Source organism: Vombatus ursinus, unplaced genomic scaffold, assembly GCF_900497805.2.
Source record: "Vombatus ursinus unplaced genomic scaffold, bare-nosed wombat genome assembly UNPS02014818.1, whole genome shotgun sequence".
In the NCBI taxonomy this organism is placed as follows: domain Eukaryota; kingdom Metazoa; phylum Chordata; class Mammalia; order Diprotodontia; family Vombatidae; genus Vombatus; species Vombatus ursinus.
In genome coordinates, this window is record NW_020954596.1 from 61,618,607 (window position 1) to 61,631,226 (window position 12,620).

General features: G+C 40.8%; 1 protein-coding gene across 1 annotated transcript in view; it reads left to right on the top strand.

Annotated features, from left to right (window-relative positions):
- The window catches only part of KIAA1211 (KIAA1211 ortholog), a 65,398-nt gene that overhangs the window by 25,234 nt on the left and 27,544 nt on the right, over nucleotides 1–12,620 (top strand). Inside the window, exons 3-4 of the mRNA XM_027836285.1 lie at nucleotides 8,389–8,562; nucleotides 12,337–12,405. Of these exons, the coding sequence (XP_027692086.1) occupies nucleotides 8,389–8,562; nucleotides 12,337–12,405 (243 nt within the window). The remainder of the gene's footprint in view (nucleotides 1–8,388; nucleotides 8,563–12,336; nucleotides 12,406–12,620) is intronic.

A 12,620-nucleotide genomic window follows, 5' to 3' on the forward strand; every position in this document is an offset into this window, starting at 1 on the left:
GTGATGTTTTCATTCTTTTCATGTTTCTTTCAAGAAACTCACTTCCAGCCCTCAGTACCTCATCTCCTTGGTAATTTTCCACAGTTGGCCCATATTTCTTCACAAAACTGAATCGATGGAGGCCTCTCACCCACTTGATGATGGAAGAGAATAAGTCACTATGATATAATGTAATATAATATAAGATAACGTCCAAGGGAATGGAGAGGAGTAAAGAGGCTTCAGATTGGACTACCTTGAGAAGCACTGGAGAATTCGTCCAGATTCCTTTGTGGAGTACACACAATCCCCAAGGAGTCCACTTTGTGAATAAGGCTGGTTTCCTAATTACTACCTGTCTATAAATCCAAGCTAATAAACAGTTGAAAGCACTGATATTTACCTACTATTTAGCTCAGAATGGTGTAAATTCAAACATGTGGAAGGAAATTTGCTACCTTCTTTAAAATTCCTCATTGTTCTTACCCAAGATAGACTAAGCACTGAACCTAAAGCATTGCTCAATCAGTGCCCAACAAGTTCTGCAGGCATGTATTTGCGTCAACTGAGTAGAGAGCTAACAAATAGTGAAAGAACAACAAGCCAGGGGGAAAAAAAAACCCCAACTACTGGAAGAGCCTCAGACATTTTTCTGTGGCCTCCTCAGCTCTTGGCCCCACTGTCCGCCATAACTCCATCAGAGAATTAGAAGGAACCTTCAAAGTTTATGCAGTATAACCCTTTCCCTGTCTGATGCATGAATCCCCTTAATATTCCAGGTGGCCTTGATTTCTCCCCTAAGGTAATTCTAGCTTTTCCTAATGGTATCCTGCTTGTGGCTTCTGTCATTTGGGCTTTTACATTTATAGTACCCAGAAGGAGCAGTGAGTTAGAAGGAGTAACAGAGGGGTAGCTAGGTGGCAAAGTAGATAGAGCACCAGCCCTGAAGTCAGGAGGACCCGAGTTCAAATCCAGCCTCAGACCAAACACTTGGCACTTACTAGCTGTATGACCTTGGGCAAGTCACTTAACCCCAATTGCCTAAAGACAAAAATAATAATAATAATAGAAGGAGTAACAGGAAGGGGAGGAGACATTGAAAGAGAAGGCTGACAACAAACCTTTACCCCTCTCCCTCTTAAAAACTCCATTAGTTAATATAATAATCTGGTAAACATGACTTTCATTTCTAAGAAGTCCTGAATTAAGCAGGAGTTGGGTTTTTTTAAATCAATAGTTTTCTAGCTTTGTCCTATCAGAAAACAGGATTGCATAGGAAATCTCTAGACCACAGGTTCTTAACCCAGAGTCCATAGACCCTGTGGGGTAGATTTGAGGAGACACGCCATGAACTTGAGGAAGAAATTCTGTCCTTATTTTCACTAGCTTCTAACCTCCTTGGTAGTCCTTATGTGGTATGTTATATGCATTTGAAAACACTGTTCTGAGAAGGGGTCTGTAAGCTTTGCCAGTCTGCCATGACACAAAAAAAGTTAAGAACTCCTGCTGTATGCGGATTGATAAATATAGATGGAGACATAGATAGATATGCATTTTGGAACATGGTCAGTGTGGGAATTCGTTTACTTGACTATACATATTTGCGATGAATTTTGCTTCTTCATGCTTTCTCAGTGGGTGGGGGTGGGGGAGGTGGGTGGAAGAGAATTTGGAACTGAAAATAAAATAAAACTGAATAAAAAAGAAAAGAACCTCTGTGCTAGAGCTGCCTTAAAAACAGTCACATAATGATGGGTAACTTTAAATGGTTTCTGCTGTATCATTTGAAGGCCCCACTTCAGCACTGGGTTGACCCTAAGCCCCCACTTCTCCCAGTATAGCGTATCTCCTACCCTTAATTTTGGCTGCAGGTGATGGCCCACGCCTCTTAGTTCATGTCCCTCTGTGGGTGATGGGGTAGTGGTTCCTCAGAAAGGCACGTTTTACCTTCAGTGGCTCTGAATGTTTTTGCAGGCTTTGAGGTTTGCCCCTTTTGGACAGAGCACCCTTAATATTAGTTAAGTTCAAAAGACTGAAAAATATAGTTGTGTAATAATGAAAAATTAAAATCAATCACCAAGTTGTCAAATGCCTACTTATATTCAGGGTGCTGTGCAAATAAGATTTAGGGTGTCCCAAAAGGCTTAGAGCCATTTTCAGTTATTAATATCTCCCTTCTCTGTCATTTGCTCTTTTCCCTCCAAATTTAAGTCCATTGACATAGGGAAGAAATATATAAGAAAATCAGAAACAACTTCCAGTTTGGCTTCTGCTTTGACAACATCTGTTAACATGTAATTTGCTTGTCCTTGAGTTTTAAGAACAAATTCAGCCACATGGACCTTATTGTGGGACTTCCAGTTTGGGGATGTAGTTTTAAAATGAAAAAATTTAATTTTGCATTTAAAATGCAAAAACAAAAACTGGAGACCCAATTGTCCAAGGAACAAAGTGGTTGCCATCATCATAGAGAATGTGATTGTTGGTGTATTGCAATCAATAACTGAGTCATCCCCAAAGATTGTGCTTTATTTTGCAGTCGACTAAGCAGTATGTTCCTGGTAAGTCTTAGAAACACTGGTAACTCCAGATTGACTTGCATGAGTGCTTTGCCTTACCCATGAAAACATGACACTGGTCTTGATGCTTAGTGAGCTGCACAAAAGGATTGCCCACCCACATGCATCAGCATGGGGTGCGTGTTCATTGGTGTGAGCATGACCATTTGTATGTCTGGGCGTGTGTATGTCTGCAAGGAGAAATGGGGTCATGAATAACACCTATTTGGCAGAAAATTAACTCTCGAAATGACTGGCCGATTTTTTTTTAGGAATTCCTTTTAAACAAGATTCTACTGAAATGCCACAGGAAAAGGGTAACATTGGCAAGTTTCCTTTAAAGCTTAAGAAAACTTTCAGTGACTCCAGAGCCAACCTCATGTGGAGCTATTTGGAGAGGTGGCCCTCTAGTGTTCATACAGGTGCCTCTCTCAGGTAATGCTGTATATAGTCAGTGTATCCTACCCAAATCTAATCACTGACCATAAGCCCACACTTTTCCAAGTATAGCATATCTCCTGCCCTTAATTTTGGCTGCAGGTGATCGCCCATGCCTCTTCGTTCATGTCTCTCTGTGGTTGATGGGGTAGTGGTTCCATAGAAAAGCATTTTTCTGTGTCTCTGAATGTTTTTGCAAGCTTTGAGGTTTGCCTGCTTTGGACAGAGCAGCCTTAATATTAGTTAAAACTACCTTGCAGTGGGGAAGTGAGTAGAGCTGTCTTTATCTTTGTGAGATCAGATCTGGACCATGAGGTGTATACCAAGAAAGACTTGAGTTAGACTCATCCTGACCATGGTAATCAGGTAAGGAATTTAAAAATTATGAGTCAGGACATGGTGATAGGACTGTGCCAAATCGTGGCCCTATCAGGAGAGGAAACATCCATCCTGCCTATCTGAGGTAGCTTGGGCTTGTCTGAAGCATGCTTTAGGCAACATAATATGTCTGGGGATTTCATCGCTTAATGTTCCCCTGCAGCTGTCAAGGACAAAAGGAAAGATTGTAGACTGTTAAGAACTTCTAAATGGAGCTGATTACTTTAAATTGATGTCGGGATTTAAATAATTTTTTTTTTTGGAATTGTAACTGCTGAGAGAAGGAAGCTGCAGTGTGCTCAGGGTGGCGGCGGTGGCTTCGTTTTTCTTTCACAGCAGAATCCATGTAGTGCTGAAGAAACACCTGGGAGAAGCTTATGTTGGCAGTGTGAGGACTGCAAAGCACAAACAGGGGCCCTCTGGGGAATTTCCACAGGATTAAAAAAAAATCCTCATAAATATGTATGTGCATTCTCATAACATCATTCTGCAACATTCCATATTACAACAAAATGCCCCAATCTGAGTGAATAAAATGTGGCTTCTTTGATTTGACATTCCATTCTGCACAGTAGCTCCATTCATAGCCACACTTCATGCATTTATCTATAGGGCACAAGTTTCCATACTTTCCTCTCCGGTTTATGAATTGCAGTTTGTATGAGGGGAAGAGACGTTAGGAGTACTTCCCCAAAAGAGGAGGATCATTCTTTTAAAAAATGTTAAGCTCAACAAAGAATTCCAAGGCAATGTTAAAGAGTGGCCAGATACAGTTCTGCAAGGCCCAGCCCTGATACCAGACTGGCCCTGTGATCCTGGGCAAATCACTTCTTCTCTCACAACCCCCGCCCCCCGCCCCCAGCCAACCCAGGGCAGTTTTTTTATAAGACTATTAGATGCATGAAATTTGCCCATTTTCTTTTGGCAAAGGGCATTCATTTCCTCAGTCAGAGTTTCCTACCCCAAGGAAATCACATAGTCCATGCAAAAAAGAGAAAGTTCTCCTTACTAGACTGTTGTTTACTGTGATTAAGCATTTTAAACTTCCCTTAATGCCAGTGATCAAAGAGTGGAGAGAGACCAGAGTAACCAACGCCATTTTACGTGACATTCAGAACTCTATTTAATGAATTTATTTAGCCATTAATTCAGTTTCACAGTACCAGAAAGGAGAATGCAACTAGGAGCTTGCTGCATTGCATTGAATTGAAAAGGCTCAGACGGCATTGGTAGCACAGAAATAACAGATCTTAGCACCTGGTTAGCAAGAATGATGAAAATAGAAATAGTTGATATTTTAATTGAATGCCAGACAATAGGTTTGGATGAACTCTCCTCCAGCCTACTCTCCTTCCTGCTGCCACCCTTTTTAGCAGTGGTTTAATGTAGATGTCCCAGGGTCTTTCCCTGTGGAGCCGATTCTCTGCCCTTTCCCACCCCTTCCTACCTCTGTATTGGGGCACTTGCCCCTGTTTTGGTCTATATTTGCCCTCTGAATAAAATTTCCTAGTAATGGTTGTGCCTGAGATCACTAAATGTGGGCAGCAAGAACCTTGAAACTATATAGTGACTTATAGCCAAATGTTGCCAGCCTGCTGAAAGATTGTGGCTACCAAAGGGAAAGTGTCTGAGAGAGCTAGGTTGTCACAAATTACCTCTCTAGTTCTGACTACCTTCTTTGTCATTGCACCATTATGGTCATGACTCTTGAGATGGACAATTGAAGGCTACCTGGACTTCACCACTTTTTGTTCAGTGGTAGTTTGTGTGTTTAAAAACAGTCTTTTGTCTACATGATGAAAAGTTTGCTCTCTTTGTGAACTGTAATTAGTTATCGTTAAAATTCGGTTCAACAGACATTAATTAAGCACCTGTTGTGTGCAAAGCACTGCTTTAGGCACATAATAAATATTTGTAGAACTGGTTTATCTCAGTGCCGCACACCATTCTTCCCTCCCACACATGGACACAACCCCTCCCACCTCCACCGCTCACACACACACTCACTCTGTATGAATTGTAAAGACAATAAAACTTAAGTTAGTAATGTAGGAACACCTGCTTCTAATCTGAATTTCTTTTCTCTGGGGGATTTTAAATCAGCCCCTTCTACTTAGGTGAATGTTTTCATTCTGGAAAGCAATAGCATGAGGTGTCTGCTGCCAGAATAAATACTTTGATGAAACAAAACAGTCTATTTACATATAATCACTCGGGTGCCATAGACAAATGTGTGCACAAATACACACACGTGCACCTCACAACATGGTACATTTTCCACCAGATTTGCCATTCTTCTTCCTTTCCTGGTCTCATCTCTTTTGTTTGCTTACTTTTTCTTTCCCAACTTCTTTCTCTTTGAATTCACCTCTTTTTCTCCTCTTCTCTCCCCCACTCTTCCTCCCCTTCCTTGTTTTTCTGGTCCTTTAACTTCAGCTTTTTTTTTCTTTTCTTTTCCTATCCATTCTTCCTGATGGTCCCCCCCCTTGGCCTATAGGTTATCTGTTTGTCTTACTTCTCTCCTTCCCTTTCCCAGCTTGAGAGTTCAGTTCTAAGTTTTGCTACATTCTTAGCTTACTCCAAGTATCACTGTAGGTCAATATTAATATTTCTGTTGAGCTAAAATAAAATAATGGAAAGCTTATCAATAGTGGTAGTGTTAGAAACATTTATTAAATAACAAAAGAATGTGGAATCAAAGTTAGATCCAGCTCCTTCCCTAAGGAGATCAGCTTTATTTTTCCAATTGTAAGTAGAACAAATGATCTCTATCTCGGTCATTTTAGGGATTGGTTAGTGGAGCTCCTTCAGAAAAGAATGTGAAGTCTAAAATGACTGAGAACAGTTATCTGTAGCTTGGTCAGTGCTCCTAGAAAAGAGAATGCTCAAACTGCAGGCTGAGTTAGGCTTTGCTGGGGGTATTCCTCCTGGTCCTTTTATCCCAAACAAAGGAACACCAACTTCTGTCCTGCTTTGGCCAGAATCTTTGGAGTTTCCCATTCCTACTCTCCCAAGGAGGTTGTTCAAAGGAATGAATGATATAAGTTGTCTGTGTAGTTCCTGTTAATCCATGTCTTTTCTGATTCATTGGCTGTTTCTGCTGAGCTTGCTTGTTGACTGGCTTTCATTAGGCACTCACTGCCCCTTCCCTCTGGTCTTAGAATCATAGCTTCTCCCTCTTAGGCTGCTCCCGCTGTTCATCATTTCATAGGCTGACATCAAAAGTTCCTCAGTATATTCAGTGGGGTTGCCATCTATGATGTTGGAGTCAGGCAAAACCCTACTACCAGTGGGTCCATACTAAGGTCACCTAGTGGAGTTGGTGGCTTATAGAATTATATAATTATGAATCTCTAGACACTTATCAGCCTCACAGTTCAATGAAGAGATCTTTCCTTGTAGGGCTTCCTTTGGGTAGAAGCAAAGAAGAGCACACTCCCTTTGGAAACCCTATTGCTAGAGACCCAGTAACACAAGAACAAATCTACCTCCTGTCTTTATTCTTGCTCCTGTTAGAAGGCACTAAGTTGCTGAATTTGTCTTTGGGTTTAAAGATTAGCCAGAGTAAAAAGCTATTATTTAGAATACTAACTTATTTGACCTTGCTTACCCTCAAATCAGTATTATCTCAAATCACCACATAGATCTTTTCCTCTCTAGATGCCATTTATTTCTGCTAGATATTTATGTTCAGCTTATCAATATTCTTCCAATGATATTGAATGGCAGCAAGCTGTGTTATATATATTATAGTGTCTGAAGAATTAAACTTGAGGTCACCCAGAGGGCAGTGGGAAGGCATATGGTGGCCACAAGAAAGTAGAAACTTGTTACCAGACCAAGAAAGGTCTGTGGAAAGTGTTATAAATGATGTCATCAGTGACACATGTGATGGAAAAAAGAGATGAACTGCTCAGGTAAAGGGAAAAAGAGAGAGAGCAAGGGATTACTGATGAATAGGAAGCCCCATGCTTTATTAAAACAGTGACACCCAGGGCACCATCAGTTGTCCAGCCCGGGAGTCATTGAAATAATAAGCAAGAGGTACAGAGGCTGACAAGATGTAAACAGGTTGCTATCTTTACATCACTGGAGAGAGTACCCTCATGCATAGGCTCACAGATGCATCGAAGATGTGTGACATATGTTGCCCCATCTTCCTTAAGTGTTATTTTTTTCTTTTTCTTCAATGAATATTTTATTTCTATTCCCTTGGCCTTTTAATTATATGCTTCCTTTAAATGTTCTCCCTATTCCCTTCTCATTTCTGTGCCTTGCCTTGCCCTCACCTCGTTCCTTATCTTCCTCCCCATCCCTTTCTCTTTTCTCCTTACCTTTTTCTCTGTCCTCTCCATTCACTACCTTTCTGTGCTCCTCTTTTTTGCATCTGCCTGTTTAATCTAGTGCTTTTCACCGTAGAATTACCAGGGGTGTTTGCAAAAAGTAAAGCAGAGATGGTGTCAGGGACGAAGAGCATCATTAATGAAACTTCCCTGAAGGGTTTCATTTAGAAGGGAAAAAAAAGCTTTGCTAATAAATGGCATTTTCTATATCCTATTTAGAACAGTATTCCAAAGGGTCAAGGTCCCTCTCCACCCACCTGCCCTGGGGTGGAGCCGGAGCTTGGGAAGTGGTGTGAACACAAGGAATCTTGTTCATCCAGAGGGAGGTTCAGAGGGTGAATGGCTCCAAAAGAACTGGCAAGTACTTTTGAGGTTTATAAAGAGATCTAGGAAGATGCTGGTTAGATGAGAATGTTCATGGCTCACCATTGGGAAGGAACGAGAGTGGTTTGTGAGGAGGGGAAGGAAGAAAGGAAACTAAAAAAACACGTGCTCCCAGTTAACATCATAGCCCTTCATCATGGTCACTTGCCTCCATGTGCTTTAGTTTGCTTCGCTCATGAATTGAATCAGTTCCATCTAGAACATACCCTTACTTTTACCAGATACTCTGGGCAGCCCTTAGTTCTAGAATTTCTAATGGCTCTGCTGTTCCAGAATTGACTAGTTTTCTTTTTTTCTTCTTTCTTCAGCCACAGTTGGGCAAGAACATCAAGTTTGGGCAGTCCCCACCACCCACAGCCCTTCCTATGAAGAGGACAGACACTCCCAGTCCGGAGACTAGCTTAGAAGACGATCTGTTCCTGAGTAGTCCCATGGAAATCGTGACCCACCAGGATTTAGTGCTCTCCGATAGTGAGAATAAAGTGAGTTGTCACCAACAGGACCCAATTTCCAATAATCTGATGAGTGACGCATCCTCTCATGGTTGGGAGGTGAGTCAGGACCTTCTTATGCCGGCTGTGGAGGCTGATGGAACAGAAAGGATGAAGCAGTGAGGGAAGGTCCCTAGAGTGGGGAAGGTATCCCCCTTTGAAGAAGGAAAAGTCTGTTTTGTCTACAGCCATTGTTTTCTACTGCAGTACAGCCCTCTGCCATGACAGTCCAAGAGGTTGCAGCTATGTTTCAAAGAAATAAAATGTTAACACTAATATGGTAATTAGGGTCAAATCTACCAGAAATAATTTTATTTCATTTAACCTTAATCTATATCCAAGCCATTTTTAGCTTAGAGAGAGAGATGTTCAAATTGACGTAGTCCCTCTCCCCTAAACGTGGAGCTCTGCCCCAAGAAGATTTCAGATATCATTTTAGGAATATTGAACAAGGAAAAGATATACCAAAATATAACCTGGGTTAACATTTCAGAAATGAGCCTTCCCTCCAGGACCACTTCCCTCCCTCCAGGAGTTTTTTAAAAGGGATCTAATGTAGGCCCTTCTATCACTACGTTGATTCTTTGTCAATGGAGAAGGGCAAGTCCTAGTGCCAATCTCTTCAGGTGGGTGGGGAGGTACCACCTGGCAATTAATCAGTTAGTAAGCATTTATTAAGTACCTGCTGAGTGCCAGACACAAAAAGAGGCAAAAGATAATCCCTGTCCTCGAGGAGAAGACAATGTGCAAACAAATATATACAAAGCAAAATATATACAGATAAATAGGAAATGATTAACAGGGAAAGCGGTAAAATTAAGAGGGAAAAGCTTCTAATTAAAGAAGAGATTTTAGCTGAGATTTAAAGAAATCTAGGGAGGGCAGCAGGTGGACTAAAGAAGAGCATAGGGTGGGTGGGGAGGGAGAAAAGGAGAGAATTTGAAACCCAAAGTTTTAAAAACAAGTGTTAAAAATTGTTTTCACATGCAACTGGGAAATAAGATACAGGCAACGGGTTATAGAAATCTATCCTGCCCTACAGGAAAATAGAAGAGGAAGGGGATAAGAGAAGGGGGGGGTGATAGAAAAGGGGGCAGATTGGGGGAAGGGGTAATCAGACTGCACAACGTCTTGGGGTGGGGAGAGGGGAGAGATGGGGAGAAAATTTGGAACTCAAAATCTTCGAAGTGAATGTTGAAAACTAAAAATAAATAAACTTTAAAAAATAAAGGTGAATTCAAGGGAAAAAAAAGAGCATTTTGTGGAATAGCCTCGGGACCATCATCATTAGACTGAAGAGTTCTTGTCAAGGAGTAAGATGTAAGAAGACTGGGAAGCTAGGAAAAATGCCAAATGGAGAATTTTGTATTTGATCCTGGAGGCAATAGGGAGCCACTGGAGTTTATTGAATAGGGGTTGAGATGGTTGGAACTGCACTTTAAGAGAATCACTTAGGGGCAGCTAGGTGGCACAGGAGATAGAGTCAGGAGGACTTGAGTTCAAATCTGGCCTCAGACCAAACACTTGACACTCACTGGCTGTGTGACCCTGGACAAGTCACTTAACCCCAATTGCCAAAAAAAAAAAAAAAAATTACTTTAGTGGCTAGATGGAGGATGGATTGGAGTGGAGAGAGGCAGATCCACCTGCAGGCTATTACAATAGTCCGGCAAGAGGTCATTAGGTAGAAAGTAGCTGAGACAGAATTTGAACACAGATCCCTGGATCCAAATCCAATGTTCTTCCTGGCTGTAGGATGATACCTTATCACTAGCCTCACCAATCAATGCTGGGCTACAGCAGCAATAGCAACATTGCATCCTTTTTTGAAGGGATGTCCTAGGAATTTTATCATGGTTTTAAACACCTGTGCCAGAGACAGGAGAACTTTTAAAAATTCTTAAAAGTTCCTTTAGGAGGTGTAAAGGAATGTGCTACCACTATAGAATAGTAAGGAGAAAAGGCAGTATGCTTCACCCTTACCTTCCCCAATCCCATTCTTTTTTTTTTTTTTGGTGAGGCACTCAGGGTTAAGTGACTTGCCTTGGGTCACACAGCCAGTGAGTTTCATTTGTCTAAGGCTGGATTTGAACTCAGGTCCTCCTGACTCCAGGGCTGATGCTCTACCCACTGTGCCACCTAGCTGCCTCCCAACCCTCCATTCTTGAAGGAAGTAATTTTAAAGTAAAATAAGGAGGTACTTATCTATATAGCAGGTACCTAAAATCCCAAAAATTCCTCCAGGTTGAAATAGAAAAGAAAGACTTTAGATAAAGTTAGAGATTATATGGGGGGAAATTAAAGATAATTAAGAATACATCCTTTAGGGCAGCTAGGTGGTAAAGTGGATAGAGCGCTGGCCCTGAAGTCAGGAGGACCTGAGTTCAGATCTAGCCTCAGACCAAACACTTGACATTTACTAGCTGTGTGACCCTGGGCAAGTTACTTAACCCCAATTGCCTAAAAAATAAATAAATAAATGAAAATTAAAAAAAAAAAACAAGGGCTAGATTTCCCAAAGGAACCCCAACTCTACCCCAAAAAATTTCCTTCCTTAATGCTTAAAATCAACTTAATTGGACAAGCCAGTTCATTCCACAATTAGAATATGACTAAATTGAAATATTCCCTTGGATAACAAATTAACAAATTCACACTAAATTGTAAATAACTGATACCAAGTTCTCTCTAACAACAGATTTTGAAAGAAGAAAGACACTGGGCATTTTAAAAGGGAAGTCAGAGGATGAAAAGTTACAGGAAAGGGAAAACTTTACAAAAGTCAATTTTACCTATTTTACCCTGTCTCTTTTTCCTTGTATTTACAGTTCCTTCTATGCCCATCTAGTTTCTCTCACCTCCATTTGGTAAAAAGAGAGTTGAGCTTTTTTTGCTTACTATTCTTGCTTATTGTTTGAAAGTGATAGAACCAGGAGAAGAGGATGAAAGGGAGCCTAAGATGAAAAAAGGGCAATGAGATGGTGAGGGCTTATTTAACTGCCCTCTTTGACATCATCAGCTCACATTAGGTGAACTGGGGTCAAAGACCACAGATGTGAGCGGACCATGTACCAAGTCAAGGAACTGAAATAGGAGACTGCCATGATGTGGAAATGTGTTAACACCAGATCAAAGGCCAGCTGCTCGCTCCATGCTCCTATGGAATACATTATTTTTGTTTCTAGAGGTGGGTTTTTTTTTTTTTAAACAAAAGAAGGGCTTTAATCTTCAGCCACATACTTTAGTAATAATGTCTGTTCTTATAAATAGTGAAAAGGAGCTGATTTTGACTCAATAAAAGCTTCACAAAAATTAGAGTTGTTAATGAGATGGAGCACCTCAGAAAGTAGTGAATTCCTCATTATTGTGAACTGGATTTGTTAGACATGTTAGAACCCCCTACTAGACTATAAGCTCCTCGAGGCCAAGAATTTTGTTTTGCTTAAATAGGCTTTGTGTTTCCTAGAGCCTAGGACAGTGCTTTACATACAGTAGGCACTTAATATTAACATTTGTTATACTGTAGAAATTTCCTGCTTGGGTTTTGGTTGGGCTACTTTAATCTTCTGTTTCCATTTGTAGCCCTTCCTGAGCTCCTTTGATACATTGAGAACAAAAATAGAAAAATAAATAGGGAAAAAACCCAACAATAACAGAATACAGAGCCAGACGTGGGCCTACCAAGAGATGAATAAACGTCATCTTTTGTTAATTTTTGGCCAGATGTCCCAACATCTAACTTCTGTAATCTTATTGTTTTCTTAGTCCAGTGATACTCCAACTTCCTTAAGCCCTTTGAATTTACCTGGAACAGGGAGTGAAATGGAGGAGAAGGTAAGAAGATATGCATCTGTTCATTTAATTTCTCTGCTTCTTTTTTTCCTCTGTAATCATTTGCTATTTATTTTCCTCACTTTTCCATTTGCAAATTTTACGTTCACTTATGGCTTTAAGGCCCTTCAAAGTGCAGCCACATGGCCCTTAAAGATGCACTGATAAGTCAGCAGTAACAGATGTTGGGTAATCTGTTTCCATGACAATGTGTGCCT